The sequence below is a fragment of the Colobus angolensis genome, unplaced genomic scaffold (genome assembly GCF_000951035.1).
Source record: "Colobus angolensis palliatus isolate OR3802 unplaced genomic scaffold, Cang.pa_1.0 Scaffold108, whole genome shotgun sequence".
NCBI lineage: Eukaryota > Metazoa > Chordata > Mammalia > Primates > Cercopithecidae > Colobus > Colobus angolensis.
In genome coordinates, this window is record NW_012111808.1 from 6,114,200 (window position 1) to 6,135,042 (window position 20,843).

Sequence of the window (20,843 nt, forward strand, 5' to 3'; positions counted from 1 at the left end):
AAGCTTTTCTACATTGGTTTCTTTTATGTCAGTTATCTCTTGCTGCATAATCAATTACCCCCAAGTCAGAAATGGAAAAACAACAACGGTGTATTATCTCACACAGTTTCTGAGGATAGCAGTCCAGGAGTGGCTTAGCTGGGCAGTCCTGGCTGAGGGTCTCTCGTGAGGCAGCAGTCAGACTCTGAGCCAGGTCTGCAGTCGTCCGAAGGTTTCCCCAGGGTTGGAGGATCCTCTTCTCAGATGGCTCGCTCACAGGTGTTGTCAGGAGACCTCATTTCCTCGCTGGCTGTGACAGGAGGTCTGTTTCTTTCCACAGTGATATGGTTTGCCTGTATTCCCACCCAAATCTCATCTTGAATTCCCATGTGTTGTGGGAGGGATTCAGTGGGAGGTAATTGAATCATGGGGGCAGGTCTTTCCCTGCTGTTCTTGTGATAGTGAGTAAGTCTCATGAGATCTGATGGTTTTATAAGGGGGAGTTTCCCTGCACAAACTTTGTTCTCTTGTCTGCTGCCGCGTGAGACATGCCTTTCACCTTCCACCATGATTGTGAGGCCTCCCTAGTCACGTGGAACTGTACGTCTATTAAACTTGTTTCTTTTGTAAATTGCCCAGTTGTGGATATGCCTTCATCAGCAGCGTGAAAATGGACTAATACTCTTACCACTTGGGCCTCTCTGCAGGGCTACCTGAATGGCCTCCTGCCATAGTCATGTGCTTCCCTGGGGCGAGTGAGTGAGAGCGAGGCAAGAGAAGGAGTGGGGGTGTTCCATTATTGACTAGGATTTTTTTCCAAATTCCTGTCAAAAGTCTTCCAAGCTTCAATGTTGGCAGTTATTCCTCAAATGAGGAATGTTTGTGTCACAGGTATATCAAATATATATCCCACTGCTCTGTTTCTGTGTCCTTCTCTTCCAAAATCGTTTTCTTTTCAATGCTAAATAATAATGCAGTAATTTGAAGACATTTTCAATGGTGTTGTCTTTGTCCATTGCATGCTTCCATAGTAGAGTACCACAGTCTGGGTAGTTTTTAAAGAACAGACATTTATTTTGCACAGTTACAGAGCCCGGGAAGTCCATGATCAAAAAATCAGCTTCTGATGAAGGCTTTCTTGCTGTGTCCTCACACGGCACAAGGCAGAAGGGCAAGCAGGGAAGAACAATTTGTCCTCACATGGCAGAAAAGAGAGAGAACCCACTCCTGCAAACCCCCTTATTACAGTGTCATTAATTCATTCGTGAGGGTAGGGCCTCCCGCTAGGCTCTACCTCCCAACATTGTTACATTGGGGATTCAGTTTCCAGCTCATGAATTTGGGGGCATACATTCAGACCATAGCAGACATTGCAACTTAACACTTGTGTTACTAGCAGTGCATGTAACTCGACTGAAGTGGCAGCTATATGAGCATTTGTGACCAAACATTTCCATGAGCTGACACTGAGAACTACCCTGTGGCTGTGCCTGACAGGCATCTGTTATAAGGTGCATCCTGATTTCAGAAGTGTTAGAATATGGGGGGAAAAGCTTCTAAAAATTGAAGAAATATGGTAAATAATTTTCTCCCCCACCCCGTCATGGGGGGAAGTACAATAGATCAAAGTCGTCTGCAAGTAAGTTTCTCTCCTCTGAGTTTACAAAGCCTGCAACTCACGAAGTGTAAATTGATTGAGAAGGCGATGTGAATGAGTGATTTATGAGAAAGATAAATATGCAGGTTATTTCTAAAATGTTTCAATTTTTGGTTTCAGATGTATAAACAAGGAAAATCCCTCTTTTGTGACTTTAATTTTTTTTTCTTTAGGAATAAAGATTACTATAAACCCAGAGTCAAAGGCAGTCTTGGCTGGACAGTTTGTGAAACTGTGTTGCCGGGCAACTGGACATCCCTTTGTTCAATATCAGTGGTTCAAAATGAATAAAGAGGTAACTTTTAAAAACATATCTTTTAATTCTTCCGTTATAAGGAGAGAGAATGATAGAGAATTAATCAACATTATTGTCCTAAATGTAGTTTTAACAGTTTGGTAAAAGTCTGACAGACATTGCTAGGTTATTATTGAAGTAGTCAATAATCATTATTTTGGTAAGACAGTTCCAGAATTGTCATATAGAAACATTGTAAACAATAATGAAATAGTTCTCTACTCTAAAAATTGTGGAAAATAGGGATTACTTAGGGCAACAGTGTTAGCAAGTATAAAACATCACCAGTACATTCTTGTATATACAAAACTCTTTACAACAGATTATGTTCCAACCGAAATCTTTAGAAGATTTTCAAGGCTATATGGAAAGTCAATGTGCTATTCTTTTTAAGAATTCCACATCACTGTTTTATCTGTATGAGAAGATTTAGAACTTTGTGGTAGATTCTGAAGTAAAATTCAGATTGGCAGAATGGGCCATTTATTCCTTTTGTGAAATGATTGGATCCCTGCAGCCCCTAACAAATAATTTTAAATCACATCTTAGAATTCTTTTTTCTTCAGAGTTCCTTGAGCCATCCTGCACTGGGAATTTCTCAGTGGTCTGGCTGCCTGCATTGTGTCCCACTTCTGTGGGCTTTTCTCTTCCATTCCTTCATCCCTCTCTACTCTGCTCCCACTTCCACAGTGCCCAGAAAGTCCATATTCTTTTCACTCTGTTAGTCCCAGTAATTCACCTTTCTTCCAAACTTGATGCCATGTCTCCCTTTGCAAATCTGAAACTAAATAAAAGCTGTTCTGAGAATGACTTTTCCTTTAATTGGATTGCCTCATACTGTAAGAGAATTCTGTGGTTTTATACAATCTTTTATTTCTGTCTGTTACACAGCGGTAAGACAGAGCAACTGTGGAATGTAGTAAAAAGATTGTATGTAGCTTTGGCACTAGATAGGTCTGTGTTGGAACCCTGCCTGCCATTATTAGCCATGCGAATTCCTATCATCAGAGGTTGTGAGAATTAAGTAGACAGGATGTTTTACATGGCTAGGCTTTTGAAAGATGGTACCTAAAGGTATTTTTTTAATCATATTTTCTCAATTGCAAAGTTACTTTCATTTTAATAAATGCCCTTTGAGGAGAAATAGTGGAAAAAACCTACTACATTAAGTGTATCATTTGTAAACTATGTCCTGATTGGAGAAAGGTAGAAATACAGGGGATGGAAAATGCATCTTAGAGTTGAAGAGTTGTAATGGATTTTAAAACTCTTAACAAGTCAAGTTTTGTGAAACCACTCTTATGATCATAGGTGTATTGTAGGAGATGTTTACTTAACAAGTGCTTGTTGAACACCTGTTTTGTGCCAGGCCATGTTCTAGGCTTGATGATACAGCAGTGACCAGAAGGTCTCTGCCCTCAAAGAGCTTACACACCAGTAGGGACAGAGCAAGCACTGTTAATTCCTGTGAGTTAAGAGCTATGAGGAAAATCAACAGAGTGGCAACATAATGTGAGAAGCTACTAAAGGTTTTAAGCAAGGGAAGTAACATGGTAGGATTCATGTTTTTTGTTTTTTGTTTGTTTGTTTGAGATGGAGGCTTGCTCTGTCACCATGCTGGAGTGCAGTGGCACAATCTTGGCTCACTGCAACCTCTGCCTCCCCAGTTCAAGCGATTCCCACGCCTCAGCCTTCTGAGTAGCTGGGACTACAGGCGTGCATCACCACGCCCAGCTAATTTTTTGTATTTTAGTAGAGACAGGGTTTCACCATGTTGGTCAGGATGGTCTCGATCTCCTGATCTCTTGATCCACCTGCCTCGGCCTCCCAAAGTGCTAGGATTACAGGCGTGAGCTACTGTGCCCAACCAGGATTCATGCTTTTAAAACATGAACTTGCTGCTTAAAGGAAGCAGAGAACAGCAAGATGAGCAGTTGTCTAATATCTGTGCTTGACTGGAAGTAGCAGTAGTGTGGAGCAGAGAAGGTGGATCACAGTGCATAATTTAGTGTGTATTTTAGAGACAGTCAACTAAGCTGACAGATTAGATATAGAGTATAGGGAGAAGGAAGAGAAATCAAGGATGACCCCTAGGCTTTCCATATGAGCCTCTGAGATGTGTTGTATACTGAGGTATTGAAAGATTGGAAAATTAACTGACAGAAGACAGATTAATGGAGAAAAAGCTTATTTGTGTGCATGCTAGAGCTTTCAGAAGGAGTAGCTTGCTAACTGGTTATGTAACTAATTTAGTAGGGAAAGGCAGGGGCCCTGTGAGCATAATGGATGGGTTTGTTCAGGAAAGACAAAGGGGAGAAGAACAAGGGAAGATAGCAAAGTTTGTGGTAATGTTTGTTCATGCAGGCACCGGTGGTATCTCCTCTTCATTGTGACCATAAAGTCCCCAAAGAGAGATTTATGGTAGTTTTACTCTTGGTCTACCAAGGGGAGTAAAAGTTGCCCCAAGAGGGAATTTATGGCAGCCTCATTTCCCAGAACTTTTTGCTTTGGGTCAGATAAAGGAAGCCTGAGAAGACTTCTTTCTCCATCTGTTGAATCCCAGATGTCTTAGGTTTAATATAATCTTTGTACCATCTCTGGGGTTCTGAGTGGGTCTCCACAGATCTTCAGCCCAAGTAGCCTTTGTTCAGAAGATGCATCTTCCATTTTAACAGGAGGGAACAGAGGAGTTATAAATAGGTACAGACATGGATAGGTTTGTGATTTGTTGGCAGAAAAAGGAGGTAATTTCTATCTGAAGTCAGTGCCTGAGAGAACTAGGATTACAGGAGGTTTGAGGAGAGAGTATACATCAATAGTCTAGAAGGAGAACACACTTAGAACCATATAGTAGGATTGTCAGGCAGTTCAAAGTGCAGCCTGTTGTCCCAGTTGTCACATTCTCAGCAAAATATTCTTGCTTTGGTGTAGGTACTGAAAGGGGAGAGAGTAGAGTTCAGTTACTTGGGGTTTGGAGAGGGAGGAGGTGAGCTTGTTAAAGTACAGGTTGAATATCCCTTGTCTGAAATGCTTGGGACCAGAAGTATTTCAGATTTTGGATTTTTTTTTAGGTGCTGAAATATTTGCATTGTATACTTAAAAGTTCAGCATCCCAAATCTGAAATGTTCCAGTGAGCATCATGGAGGTGCTGAAAGAGTCTTGAATTTGGGAGTATTTCAGATTTTAAATCGTCAGATTAACCTGTTCTTTGCAAGGGAGTTGTTGTAATGAGGCACTTGAGTAAGCCCCTTGGCAATGTGCCAAAGTTGGGTGTAGCTGATCAATTGCTAGAAGCAGAAAAAGCATTAATAAAAGAAACGTTACTGTTGGAGGTGGGGCCTGTGGATGGCCACCCCCTCTCACTGTCTCACTGATACGCTTTCCATAGCCCTTCTCTGTCTAGACCTTGAAGGAGATTGGATATTGTTTGGTTGAGGAGTTTATCCTCTTACAGAATTTTGCAGATCAGAAGATCAGGTCTCAAGGTCAAATAACTTGCCAGTGTCTTCCCAGCTAATGTGGTTAGAGCTGAAAACAATAGCCAAGCCTAATTCTCTGTGTTTTCTCTATGCCACCGTGGTGTTTGTATGGCTGCTAAACTCGTAAATGTTGCAGTTGTAGATTCTTTCAGAACTCAGTGATTGATCTCTTAAATGACAGAGCAAATAGTTAGTGAGCCTTTGGAAGATATTTGGGACCAGCTTAACTCTCTAGTTAATGGATTTGTGAAAGACTGGATTTTTAATACTTGAGTCCTAAATAACTCAAAGTGTTACTGTTTTTAACTCAGAAATGTTTTAGAACTTGGGGTAAAAATGTTGCACTTTCAAAGTTCCATACTGAAATCATAGATTTTGTACAGCATATTTTATAAGGTGTGTTTTTGATGAGTCATCCACTTCTATCCTCTTACTGATTCTTTCACAGATTCCAAATGGAAATACATCAGAGCTTATTTTTAATGCAGTGCATGTAAAAGATGCAGGCTTTTATGTCTGTCGAGTTAATAACAATTTCACCTTTGAATTCAGCCAGTGGTCACAGCTGGATGTTTGCGATGTCCCAGAGAGCTTCCGGAGTAAGTAATGAAAGAAACTGAATGTTAGCATGGGGATTCCCCATATTTTATTTTATTTTAAATGTTTACTTTTAAATAATTTTAAAGTATCAAAAATCATAGCAAAATTTCACATAGGTACTTCATTATAATGTCAACCATTGTTAAGATTTGATCCATGTGCTTTGTCTTTTTTTTTTTAATTTAGTTTTTGGTTTTGTTTGTTTGTTTGTTTTTTAAGACAAAGTCTTACTTTGTTGCCCAGGCTAGAGTGCAGTGGTGCCATCTGATCTCAGCTCACTGCAACCTCTGCCTTCCAGGTTCAAGCGATTCCTCCTCCCTCAGCCTCCAGAGTAGCTGGGATTACAGGCACGTGCTATCATGCCCGGGTAATTTTTGTATTTTTAGTAGAAGTGGGGTTTCACCATGTTGGCCAGGCTGGTCTCAAACTCCTGACCTCAGGTGATCCACCTGCCTTGGCCTCCCAAAGTGCTGGGATTATAGGTATGAGCCAACATGCCCGGCCTAATTTGTCGTTCTCTGTGTGTGTGCATGCGTGCACACACACACACACGTATACGTGTGTGCAGATACCTTAGGATGACATAGACATAGACAGGCCTTTGTCTGGTCTCTGCCATGGACCTCTTCAAGTTTGCCTTCCTTCATGGTCGATTGCTCTCACGCACGGCACCTATACTCAACTTAGTTTCTCCCTGCTGCTTCCATTGTCTCGAAAATGCCTTGCATATTCACACTCCACATCTTTGCATCAGTTCTTCCTTCCATCTTGAATACCTTTTCTGCCTGGCATACTCTTATGACTCTTTCAAGCCTCAGCTCCCTCTGCTCCCTTGGCATTCTGATTTTACCTCTATTATAGAACTCATTGCATTGCTTTTGAAATTATTTGTTAGCTAGCTGTATGTGATCATTATAAAAAGTAGATCAGTAGATAAACACATAGCATTTAAGACCTGACAGTCTTGAGTTCTATAATTCGGATGTGAATCAAGAAGAGGTCAGTGTGTTATGGATTTGAATGTTGTGGTCTCCAGTTTTGTAGGAGAAAAAACTCTCATGTGATAGTCTTGCTTTTCACTTTTCAATTCTTTTCCATACTGCATATTTTTCTCCCAAACTATTGTATTGTTCCTAAAAAATTATGTTGTGGAAAAAAAACGCTAGCATTGATGTCAGCACTAAAGGCCGTGTAGTGTATCATTCACTGCAAGGAAACATTCATCAGACTGCTTTGCTACTCCCTCTACTTCATCTTTTTAGTTAAATAACTAGCATTGATCAAGGCAAAAAAAACAGTATACTCTATAAAGAGTAGTTGTCAGGTATTATTTTATTCAGTGCACAATCAAGAACCATGTTCTTTGTTGTATTTGCTGGACAAAAAGAAGAATAGGGAGGGAAACACACTTTTTGTTAAAAGAGTTAAAATGCTGCTTTCATTCTTTCACTTTAGCCTTTCTTAAACTCAAATAGCAATAAAGTTATTGAGAAATAAAATACCAGCTGGGCGCAGTGCCTCACACCTGTAATCCCAGCACTTTGGGAGGCTGAGGCGGGCAGATCACAAGGTCAGGAGTTTGAGACCAACCTGACCAACATGGTGAAACCCTTTCTCTACTGAAAATACAAAAATTAGCTGGGCATGGTGGCGTGTGCCTATAATCCCAGCTACTCAGGATGCTGAGGCTGTAGAATTGCTTGAACCCAGCGGGTGGAAGTTGCGGTAAGCCAAGATCACGTCATGGCACTCCAGCCTGGGTAACAGAGCGAGACTCCATCTCAAAAACAAAAAGAGAAAATATCACCATTTTCTTTAAAGAAAAAATACCTCATGCACCTCTGTATTAGCCCATTCTCACACTGCTGTAGAGATAATACCTGCGACTGGGTAATTTATAAACAGAAGAGTTTAAATTGACTCACAGTTCCACATGGCTGGGAGGCCTCAGGAAACTTACAATCATGGTGGAAGGTGAAAGGAAAGGAAGGCATGTCTTACATGGTGGCAGGAGGGAGAGAGAGCAAACGGGAAATGCCAGACATGTAAATAACCAGATCTGTGAGAACTCACCGTCACGAGAACAGCACGGGAGAAACTGCTGCCATGATCCAGTCGCTTCCCACCTGGTCCCTCCCTCAACATGTGGGGATTACAATTCGAGATGAAATTTGGTTGGGGACACAGCCAACCCATATCAACATTTCTCAATTTTATTTAACTTTTTTATCCCATTTTTGTTAAGGGGTAATTTATATACAGTACAATGTATAGATACTACGTGTACAGTCCAGTGAGTTTTAACATGTGTATATAACATTGGTATATGTATCTATTTAACATATGTATAGTCATTGACCAGTCTAGATATTTTATATTCAGCTTCTTCCACTCAGCATAACGTTTTTAAGATTTACTCATGTTATTCAGTATATCATTAGGCTGTCTTTTTACTGAGTAATATTCCATTGTATGAATTGACTGGGTTTGTTTATTCATTCTCCTGTTGATAGACATTTAGTTTGTGTCCAGTTTTGGAATATTATGAATAAAGCTACGATGAACATTCTCATACAAGGCCTTTTCTGGACGTACATTTTATTTCTCCTGGATAGTTACATAGAAGTGGAATTGCTGAATCATAGAGTAGATATATGTTTAATTTTTCTTAACTGCCAAAGCTTCCAAAATAGTTTACCGTTTTGCATTACCACCAACAGGGTATGGGAATTCAGGTTACTCGCCCCATATATTGGCCAACATTGGTTGTTAGCTCTTATTGATGAATTAAGCTTTTGGTCATTATGAAATGCTCCTTTATCTCTGGTAATCCTCTTTGTCTTGAAGTTTACTTTGTGTGATACTAATATAGCCATGGAAGCTTTCTTTTTTGTTTTGTTTTGAGAGGGGGTCTCACTCTGTCACCGAGGTTGGAGTGCAGTGGCATGATCTTGGCTCACTGCAACCTCTGCCTCCCAGGCTCAAATGATCCTCCTATCTCAGCCTCCCAAGTAACGGGGACCACACACATGTACCACCATACCTGGCTAATTGTTTGTATTTTTGGTAGAGACGGGATTTCATCATGTTGCCCAGGTTGGTCTCGACCTTTGAGCCCGCCTCGGCCTCCCAAAGTGCTGGGATTACTGGCGTGAGCCACCATGCCTGGCCAGCACCATGGTAGCTTTCTTAAGCTTTTTTGTATGGTATATATTTTTCATTATTTTAATTTGGAATGTCTTTTTTTAAAGTTTCATTTTAGATGACAGAATACAGATAAGTGTTGCTTTTTGCTCTAGTCTAGAAAAAAGTCGCTTTTAAGGTGTTTAGACCATTTACATATAATGTGATTATGTTTAAGTCTGACATTTTGGTGTTTGTTTTCCGTTAGTTTCATTTGTTCTCTTTTGATCCTCCTTTCCTGCCCTCTTTTGGACTGGGATTACAGGTGTGAGCCACCGCGCCCGGCCAAAAGAGCATTTTTTAATATTCCATTGTATCTCCTTTATTGACTTTAGCTATGCCTTAGTGTTATTTTTAGTGGCTGTTTGAGAGATTACAGTATGCCTCTTTAGCTTATTGTGGTAAACCTTTACGTATTCAACCTTAAAATATAAGAACCTATATAGCATACTTTCATTGTGCCCCCCATTATTGTACATTTGTTGTCATATGTTTTACTTCTACATTTACTTTTAAGCAATCTTATAAAGATACATATGTGTATATAATTTTTTGTTGTTGTGGAGACAGAGTCTCACTCTGTCACCCAAGCTGAAGTGCAGTGCCGCGATCTTGGCTCACTGCAACCTCTGCCACCCAGGTTCAACTGATTCTCCTGCCTCAGCCTCCCAAGTAGCTGGGATAAAAGGTGCCTGGCCACCGCGCCCGGGTACATTTTTGTATTTTTAGTAGAAACGGCGTTTCACCATCTTGGCTGGACTGGTCTTGAACTCCTGACCTTGTGATCCACTGGCCTCGGCCTCCCAAGCTGCTGGGATTTCAGGCATGAGCCACTGCGCCCAGCACACGTGTGTGTAATTTTTAAAGATTTTGTTTAAAATATTCACTGACATAGTTACCTATTGTGGCACTCTTGAGTCTTTCCTTCTGACCCAGGTTGCTATCAAGTAAAATTTCCCTTCTGGCTGAAGAATTCCTTTTAACACTTCTTATGGTTCAGGTCTGCTGTTTTTCTGTAATAATTTGTAAAAATTATTTGTGAAATAATTTGTAAACAAATTTGCTCAGCATTTGAATTCTGTTAATCTCTTTGTCTTCATTTTTGAAGGATATTTTCGTTGTGTATAGAATTTTAGAGGTGTGTTGGTTTGTTTTCACCACTTTAAAGATACTATTCCATTGTCTTTTGGCCTGAGCCTCCATTGTTTATCATGGGAATTTATGTATTCCTTTTATAATTGCTCTCTTGAATTTTTCCTGCTTGGAGTTCTCTGATTCTTGGACCTGTAAGTTGTTATCTTTCGTCAATTTTGAATCATTTTTAGCCATAATCTCCAAATATTGTTCTTCTGCTTTCTTTCTGGGACTCTAATTATTAATGTATGTTAGACTATTTGATATTGTCCCACAGGTCTTGTAAGCCCTGTCTTTTTTTCTTTCTTTCCTTCACTTTATCTCTATTTCCGGTTGGATTTCTTCTAACCTGTTTACAGGATTACTGATCCTTTTCTCTGGTGTGACCAGTCTGCTGGTAAGCCCATCAAATGCACTGATGAGTGAAAATCTTGATATTTGAAATTTCTGTTATTTCCATTTGGCTCTTTTTTTTTCTTCAGTTTCTCACTGCTGAAATTGTAAGTTGGCCACCATCTTCTGTGCAAGTTGATTAACTGCCTTTCTCACCAGATCCTTTAAGATGTTTGTCTTTGAGTTAATGTGAGTTAATCTGATAATTCTAGAATGTAGGCCAGCTGTGCTTTTCTTTCTTTTTCTTTTCTTTTTCTTCTTTTTTTTTTTTGAGACGGAGTCTCGCTCTGTCACCCAGGCTGGAGTGCAGTGGCCGGATCTCAGCTCACTGCAAGCTCCGCCTCCCGGGTTCACGCCATTCTCCTGCCTCAGCCTCCCGAGTAGCTGGGACTACAGGTGCCTGCCACCTCGCCCGTCTAGTTTTTTTGTATTTTTTATTAGAGACAGGGTTTCACCATGTTCGCCAGGATGGTCTCAATCTCCTGACCTCGTGATCCGCCCATCTCGGCCTCCCAAAGTGCTGGGATTACAGGCTTGAGCCACCGCGTCTGGCCTTTTTTTTTTTTTTTTTGACAAGTAAACATGGTTTATTTTAGAAATGTGAGACTATTTCAACATTAGGAAAATTTTTTAAATTATACTTTTAAGTTCTGAGATACATGTACAGAACATGCAGGTTTATTACATAGGTATACACATGCCATGGTGGTTTGCTGCACCCATCAACCTGCCATCTACATTAGGTATTTCTCCTAATGCTATCCCTCCCCTAGCTTCCCGCCCCCCGACAGGGTTACATTTTCTTTCTTCTTCATAAGTCTCATCATTATTCAATGCTGAACATTGAGTATAAAAGAAAAATAGCATTAACATATGAGATTAACATATTACACATTAACATATAACAGAGATTGAAATTAATATTTTTATGCCCAGGAACTAGGCACACCCCTTGTAATGGCTACTAGAATAGGGGTATGAGTCCATCCTATTTGTAGTTGTTATGTCTGGGCTTTAGATATATTCGATTTACTACTGATGGAATTGAGGGTGGAATGAGGATTTCCCTTTGGCAGGACTGAGATTGACATATCGAGAAGACTTCAAGAATCTGTTTTACAGCTCTAGTGCCAAACTGCAAGAGATCTCTCTTCACTTTACATCCAGAGTCTCAGCTTATTGAACCACTGAATCATTTTTGTTCTCCAACTCTACCCTTGTCTCTTCTATGTCTCAGTGGGCGGGGGGGGGGGGGTCTGAGACCCCCTGCCTAGCTGCCCTGCCCCCAGCCAGCCTTGGAAAGCAAAGGCATTGCACTCACTGAGGGCCTCATGGGCCTGCAAGGGTTTCACTCAGCCTTAAACAGGCCCTGTGGACCTGCACTTCACAGGTGATCTTTTAGCTCTCCTCTCCTCCTTAGCCTTCTGCAAGAGCACTTGAGAAGCGCCCAAGAGAGGGAGTTGGTGAGGAAGGCAGAATCTCTTTGCAGGTGGGGTTCCTTGAGGATCTAATTGGTCATGCCTGCAAGGGGTGACCTGCCATCTGGTTTGCCCAGGACTTTCCTAGTCTTCGCACTTTTAAGTGTTGCATGCTGGGAAACCTTTCTGTCCTAGACAAACTGAGACCACTGGTTACCCTAATGCCAGCTCACACACTGCTTTAAAATTTTGTAAAACATTGAGTTTTACCCTTCCTTGTCAGCTCAGTTCTAAAGGCATTAGGTGGGGCCAAACATGGTAGACATTTGTGTGGGGTGGGAGGGGGTGGGAGGAACTGGGATGGACTGGGATGACCCAGAGCAGGATATCAAAGCCCAGGTAAGGTGTCCATGTGGGAGTGGAGCAGTTTCCAGAAATAATCCTGATGAATTAAGAGAGCAACATATGTCTTTCTAGACTATTTCTGTGCATGTAATAATATATTTATAAATGGAATCATATTCATTCAATGAATATTATTGATCACCTGTAATGTATTAGACACTGACTTTCATAATGGAGACTTGTTGCATAAAATTGACAAGCTCTTTGCCTTCTGGGAACTTAAAGAGTATTAGATGAGCCTGGCGCGGTGGCTCAAGCCTGTAATCCCAGCACTTTGGGAGGCTGAGACGGGCGGATCACGAGGTCAGGAGATCGAGACCATCCTGGCGAACACAGTGAAACCCCGTCTCCAGTAAAAAATACAAAAAACTAGCCAGGCGAGGTGGCGGGCGCCTGTAGTCCCAGCTACTCAGGAGGCTAAGGCAGGAGAATGGCGTAAACCCGGGAGGCGGAGCTTGCAGTGAGCTGAGATCCGGCCACTGCATTCCAGCTTGGCGACAGAGCGAGTCACCGTCAAAAAAAAAAAAAAAAAAAGTATTAAATGAGTGTTAAGTAAATGATTTCTAATATCTGCCTGGGGTAGAAATGTTAGTGATAACTCATCTGTATTTATTCAGTGCGGGTTACAAAACTTATTTCAGTATGTCAAAGAACAGAAGGAACATAGAGCTTTCCATGTTGAATGCCAATATCACTCAAGATACTAATAAGTTGTGTGCCTCCATCAAAAAGATTCTGCAGCCAAACACATTTGGAAGACACTTGAACTATATTCCTCTCCTTAACTAACAATGCATACTAGCACTTTGAAAACTTTGAGAAGTCCTGCAATTGAGAAATGTGTTTAACCTTGTTTAACCCAGAATTTTGTAAAGTTATTTGTCCACAGCATTCTTTTGGCCACAGAATATCTCGTAACATTTCTATGAGTGCTATAGTTTTTTGAAACAGTTTGGGAAATGTTACTAAAGATTGTAACAAATGAAGGGGGAATTTGACACATCTTTTTTTTTTAATTATAGGAACATTTTATTTTTAATTTTAACCTAGAGATTTTATTTTTTCTTTTAATTTAAGGAAGTGTTGATGGCGTCTCTGAATCCAAGTTGCAAATCTGTGTTGAACCAACTTCCCAAAAGCTGATGCCAGGCAGCACATTGGTTTTACAGTGTGTTGCTGTTGGAAGCCCTATTCCTCACTACCAGTGGTTCAAAAATGAATTACCGTTAACACATGAGACCAAAAAGCTATACATGGTAGGAAGTTGATTTTGGGGGCATTTGGGGGAGTTTAACATGTAAAACAAATGGTACAATTGAAATATAAGGTAAACATTAAAACTCATATCCTTTCAGATGTTTTAATGTTTTCAATATTTTTATTTGAAGTCCCTTATGATTTCATATTAACTAACTCTTAAATTTGCTAAAGTGCTAGAATTCAACTCAGGCTTATATGTAAAATGTCAAATAGTATTGCATGAAACTCAGCACTGTTGGAATCATTACAACATTTACTTGCTGGTATTTAACCTAATGAATGGAGCTAATGTAACAATGTCTAAAGCCTTCTGAGATGTTATGTTTTGCAGGGTATTTTTAAAACACAATGACTTTTTCTCCAAGCCATTAAAATTGAAGAGGAAGTATTGACATGTTCTAATATTGATACAGGTGCCTTATGTGGATTTGGAACACCAAGGAACCTACTGGTGTCATGTATATAATGATCGAGACAGTCAAGATAGCAAGAAGGCAGAAATCATCATAGGTAAGAAGTATTTCCCCAGTGTTCTGACAAGTGGACTATAATATAAGCTATATAAACTGCAATGTTTAAGCAAAGGAAATTATGCTTTTTACCTCATACTATTTAATGATGTGTTAAATATTAGAAGTTATATTATTTATATTGAAATTTGAAAGAATGCATACTGAAAGCATAATCTAGGTTCACAGAAAGCAAAAAGAATCAGGAAAAAAGGCCATTTTATTTAGATTATTTTAGTTATAGTTTATTTTCAACATTTATGATAAAATATGTATTCTTTAAAGCTTTAGCTACAAAAAAGTTGATTCAGTGGAAAAAGATTTTTGGCCAGGTGCAGTAGCTCACACCTGTAAAATCCCATCACTTTTGGAGGCCAAAGGTTGGTGGTTCATTTGAGCCCAGGAGTTTGAGACCAGCCTGGGCAACATAGTGCGACTCCATCCCTAATACCAATAGATAAATAAATTAGCTAGGCATGGTCGCATGCACCTGGTACCAGCTGTTTGGGAGGCTAAGATGGGAGGATTGCTTCAGGCTGGGAGGTTGAATTAAAAATAATAAAATAAAAAGATTTTTATTAAAACATTTTTAAAAACAAACATACACATATAAAGGAAAGAAAGGTTATTAATCAACAATCCCATTATTAACCTCATAATTTGGGAATTTGTTATATTTCAGCTTAATATATTTAAAGTTATATTGTTCATAGTAGGAGGTATTGATGCATGTGTTGGTTTGCCAACATATCTCTATGATATTTATCTCTATTTGCTTGACGGCCGCCCTTCTTAAGATCATGAATTACAATATATTCAAATTTGTTTTTTCTGAAACAAGGAAGAACAGATGAGGCAGTGGAGTGCACTGAAGGTAGTGTAAGTCTTTGGTTTGAAACCAAATCTCCTGCATGCTAGTTACTCTTGGGATTGGTGGAGTGCTCTTAGCTTACTGAGTGCAGTGATGGAAAAAATACTAGCTGTAAGAAATGATTTTGATTGAAGAATATTGTATTTTAATCTTCGAAGTTTTATAAATGGACAGACACGATTAAATTGACACACTATTAAAATAACTAATCTTCAGTTGACTTTCTATTAATATTACATATAAGAACAAAGTTCCTGCATTGTATCTTTTGAGTAGTGAAAATTTGCAATTAATTTTTAATGTTAATTTTTATCTACATAAAATTTATTAAAAAGATAAGTGGCTATATGATCATGGATATTTGTTTTAGATTGTCTGTCCTTTAGCCATGATTAGATGCTCTCAAATGAAATTTAGCTTTTATAAAAGTTTTAGGAGAGAAAATTTGTTTAACATGTTTTATGAAATATTAAATATTCTGTATTAATATAAAATTGATCAGGATTTTTTGAAGCTACAAGACTTTAGATAATCTACCATGTCACCTTTACCATAATATGTAAAGGGAACTGAAAATCTGTTTCAACATAAACTTAATTTTTTTTAATTAGCCGAAGCATTATACTTAAATTGTAATGAGTAAATATTAAAACGTGGATCATCTTTCCTTGGTGTGATGTCACATTGTTTTTCAAAATGAGATTTGTGGATGGCAAAGTATTTTTTTCAATTTCTGCCTCTTTAGTCCATAAGCTTAGGCTCTATTTGGGTAAAGTAAGGAAATAATGTTAAATTTACATTTTCTGATTTTCCTGTCCTTTGTGTCTCTGTAGTATCACTTTGAAATACTATAATTACTGTTTTCATCCTAATGTATAGTTGCGAACAAGAATTCTCTCTTGTAAGGGAGTTATAATTTGATGATCTGTTAACTGTTTGAGGGAAGCCATGTGAAGAAATCCTAATCGAACTCCTCTTCCTCTCTTAATCCTTTTTACCTAATTGCATGGTTTTTAAGACTTCCTAAAGTTGGTAACCTCTAAGAATAAATATAAGCTAGCACTGCTGTTTGGCTCCAGGGTGATGCATGTGAATTACCACCTTGCTGTGCTGCTTCTATACCTGCAATATTCTCTATAATTTTTGCAGTAGCAAGCACACTATTAAATAATAATTTTCAGATAACTCTATTTAGAACACATAAAGATGAGAATCCAGTTATGAAGTTTCTCCAGAAGTCTCAGATGAAAAAATTAGATCCAAATTATTTTTCAGTGAAAGTTCACAAAGTTGAGAATTGCATATGAACAGTGTCCTTTATTATATATATATATATTTTACCTATAGAGCATAGTGTCCTCTGTTGCATTTTGTGTATTTTATTCAAGATACTTGATCAGACTATTCAGCCATAAAAAAGGAATGAAATTATGTCATTTGCAGCCACATGGTTGGAACAGTCATTATGTTGAGTGAAATAAGCCAGGCACAGAAAGACAAATATCATACGTTCTTACTTATATATGGGAGCTAAAAAAGTCGGTCTCATGAAGGTAGAGAGTAGATTAAGACTGGGAAGAGGCTTGGAGGTGGATGAAGAGAGGTTGGTTAATAGGTACAGACCTGCAGTTAGAGGGAATAAATTCTAGTGTTTGATAGCACAGTAGGGTGACAATAGGTAACAACTATTTACCATGTCTTTCAAAATAGCTAGAAGTGAAATGTTCCCCACACGAAGAAATAAGTGTCTGAGATGATGGATATCCTAAATACCCTGATTTGATCATTATACATTGTATGCATGTGTCAAAATATCATATGTATCCCATAAATATGTACAATTATTATGTTTAAATGAGAAGAAGGTACTTGATCAGGATGAGGGATGCGGGTTGAATAGGTGGATTTTTTTAGGGCAGTGCAACTATTCTATATGATTAACGATGAATACATTTATACAAATTTTAATAATTTAAGAGGTCAGAGGAGGGGAGTCCCAAGATGGAATGGAGACTATGAGAAAAGAACCTAACTGTACTGCAAATGTATGATACAGCCTCACTGAAGAGGGGTGAAAGAGTATAATGCTGCCTACCTAAGTAACTAAGTAACTGGGAATGAGTTGAGCCTAATACTGAAGGCAAAAAAAATTGCACATAACCCATGTGCTAACTCAGACCTTCTTCAACTGATTTTATGTAACATATAAGAATAAAGTTTCTACATTTAAAAAGTATGAATAGTATATAACATTTGTAATTTATTGTTAATGTTAATTTTTATCTTCATAAAACTTGAAAAAAATAGATGGCTGTAATGTCATTGCTTATTTTACCTATCCATTGGCCATGATAAGATGTCCCATGGGGGTACAGGTTACTTCTGAAACCACTGTTTCTCCCCAAAAACACCTTACACCTTGAGAAACTATGAATCTAACCATGAGAAAAACATCAAATCTCAGTTGAGTGACATTCTGCAAAATACCTGACAGTTACTCCTCAAAACTGTCACTGTAATCACAAACAAGGAACACCTGAGCAAGTGTCACAACCAAGAAGATACAAGCCTAAGGAGACACAAGCAGTTGTAATGTGAGATCCTGAATGGAGTCCCTGAGCAAAAAAGACTATTAATGATTCATTAGTTGTGACAAATATACTATTCTAGCATAAGACGTGACAAATGCACTATGCTAACATAAGATGTTAATAATAGGCCGGGCGCAGTGGCTCAAGCCTGTAATCCCAGCACTTTGGGAGGCCGAGACGGGCGGATCACGAGGTCAGGAGATCGAGACCATCCTGGCTAACACGGTGAAACCCCGTCTCTACTAAAAAAAAAAAATACAAAAAAGTAGCGCCTGTAGTCCCAGCTACTTCGGAGGCTGAGCCAGGAGAATGGCGTGAACCTGGGAGGCGGAGCCTGCAGTGAGCCGAGATCGCGCCACTGCACTCCAGCCTCCTAGGCGACAGAGCAAGACTCCTTCTCAAAAAAAATAAGAAAGATGTTAATAATAGAGAAATTAGGTATGGGGTATATAGGAACTCTCTCTGCACTACCTTCACAGTACTGTAAACCTTAAAATGTTCTAAAATTAAAAGTTGACTTAAAGATCATTTGAGATTACAGGTTTTAATTGGCCAGAATATCTAAAACTATGAATAAATTATGAAGGAGCCTAGTTTTTGTCACTTAATGAAAACATTGATAGCTTAGAAGTCCTAAATGATAAGCACAGCAATATTCACTATTCTTTGCTATTCAGTATTTGCATGGCTTCTTCATTTAATTTGAAAAGTTGTAAACTGATAAAACACTATTGCATGATTCACTGGCTCAAAGCTACTTTGATTAGTTTTACTATTTATGCTAAACTGGCATTTAGATTACTTAGTCTGTTTTCTCTTATTTTGTTTTAGATGAATTAAATAATCTTGGTCATCCTGGTGAGTAATATAAACATAAAACTTTAGTTTTAGATTTTTAAATTGTTGAATGCAGTAAAGATACCATAGGTACTCTTTTGCTATAGTAATACTAGTAACTTTTTTCTCTTTATTTAAATAATATAATTTAAGGTTGAAATTAACTACATGAAGTACAATTTTATGCAAGTGATACATTAAAAATATTTTAGGTTGTAAAACTGTAAGGGTAGAAAAAAAGTGTTTGAGGTAACATAAAACCTCAATGTATTTTTTATCATTGTGTGTTACTCCTTATATCATAACAAGGAAGTTAATGGGGGAAGTACATGATCTTTAATCTGAAAGCAGGAAGCAGTGTTTGACAGAGTGACAGGGGTAACATTTCTGAACTGATCAGACCCCTGGGAGCTTTTTTTCGGTTCCTCAGTCATACAGTGTATTTGGACTAGTTGGGTGGGTGCCTATATCTGGAGTAAGAAGTGTGTTTATGGGGATCATTGGCACCATACAGGTGGGTTGGTCAGTGACCATTTCTTAGTGAGTGACAGTTGTCAAGAGTATGCAGAACTCTGTAGGCTAATTTTAATTAGAACAGATTTCTAACAAGTTAAGCCTTCAACTGAGATAAAAGGCATATCAGCAGTGAGAACTACATGAAGACACAGGATATCAACACAGTGTAGGCTTTCTGAAAGACAATGATGGAACCTGTGAATAGATCTGAAAATAAAACTTTTCACGAGTAGATTAAGAAGGTGGTTATGTCATTTAATATTTGTAGAAAGCCCTATTACTTCTCTGCTTATTTCTTACTATTTTAGCATCATTACTAGTTTGCTTAGTGTCATATTCATATTGCATTAGCAAACAGCTATTATTGTGAATGCCATTGGGCTGTGCTGACTGTATATAAGCAAATTAGACACAGCAGAAAGTCCCCATTATGTGTGCATCATTCTCCTTGCTGTAGTAACCTCAAATTCACACAAAGCCTCAGTGAGACCTGCTTCAAGTAGGTCTTGAACTGTCAAAAACCATCCTAGTAATTGTTTCTCTTGGTCTGAATAGAATCCCCTTTCCTAAATTAGTCTGTTAGTTCTTGCTTTTCTTTAATGATCGTTATGAAAAACTATTTCAGGCTGGGCGCGGTGGCTCAAGCCTGTGATCCCAGCACTTTGGGAGGCCGAGACGGGCGGATCACAAGGTCAGGAGATCGAGACCATCCTGGCTAACACGGTGAAACCCCGTCTCTACTAAAAAATACAAAAAACTAACCGGGCGCGGTGGCGGGCGCCTGTAGTCCCAGCTACTCCGGAGGCTGAGGCAGGAGAATGGCGTAAACCCGGGAGGCGGAGCTTACAGTGAGCTGAGATCCGGCCACTGCACTCCAGCCTGGACGACAGAACCAGACTCCGTCTCAAAAAAAAAAAAAGAAAAACTATTTCAGAAAAACTTTTGTAAATAGCCACGACTAAGATTCTAAAATTTTCCTGACCCTTTGGGTTTTTTCTTATTTCCCACAATTCAGGGAGTACCAAAAATTTAGGTTTAAAAGAAGAATGTTGTACAGAGAAAACTTTTAATAGGCTTCAGTGGCATTTATTTTACCAATAGTACAAAGTTATCTCTCGACAGTAGTGGACACACAATTGATCAACTACATGTTTCCCTACATGGTGCTCCAGGCACAGGGAGGGATTTAGTTTACGTATAGTAGAGAGTGAAAGCGTAGAATCCTGAAGGAGACTCCATCAGTTAGTATCCAGATTTGCTACTTACTAGCTTAATCACTTTGGACGAGTGACTTTAATCTCTCTCTGCCTTAATTTCGTTATCTATATAATGGGTTTAATATAGATAGGGTAGAGTGAGGTTTCATTAGATCTGTTATATATAAAGCATGTAGAACGGTGCCAGCTGTGGCATCAGGAAATGGTAACTACTGCTACTTCTTATTGTGAACACCACCATCAGTTTTTTCCATTCAAGAGTGTTTTTATTAAAAATCTGAAGATTAGAAACTATATTCTGTAAATGATGTTGCTGATGTTTTATACTTTTCCTGTATCTTTAACTCTGGAAATACACCATGGACAACAGCATCTTATATGTTTTGCTTTTTTATCTTTGTGTAGATAATAAAGAACAAACAACTGACCAGCCTTTGGGTGAGTAGAGCTTTAAAATGCATGATCAAAGTATAATTATTGTGTATAACTCCAGAAGGA

At 38.8% G+C, this 20,843-nt stretch overlaps 1 protein-coding gene across 1 annotated transcript in view; it reads left to right on the forward strand.

Annotated features, from left to right (window-relative positions):
* Nucleotides 1-20,843, forward strand: part of MALT1 (MALT1 paracaspase) — an 86,488-nt gene that overhangs the window by 25,288 nt on the left and 40,357 nt on the right. Inside the window, exons 3-9 of the mRNA XM_011949579.1 lie at nucleotides 1,810-1,931; nucleotides 5,860-6,010; nucleotides 13,622-13,800; nucleotides 14,218-14,314; nucleotides 15,155-15,187; nucleotides 18,607-18,633; nucleotides 20,751-20,783. Coding sequence (XP_011804969.1) covers nucleotides 1,810-1,931; nucleotides 5,860-6,010; nucleotides 13,622-13,800; nucleotides 14,218-14,314; nucleotides 15,155-15,187; nucleotides 18,607-18,633; nucleotides 20,751-20,783 — 642 coding nt within the window. The remainder of the gene's footprint in view (nucleotides 1-1,809; nucleotides 1,932-5,859; nucleotides 6,011-13,621; nucleotides 13,801-14,217; nucleotides 14,315-15,154; nucleotides 15,188-18,606; nucleotides 18,634-20,750; nucleotides 20,784-20,843) is intronic.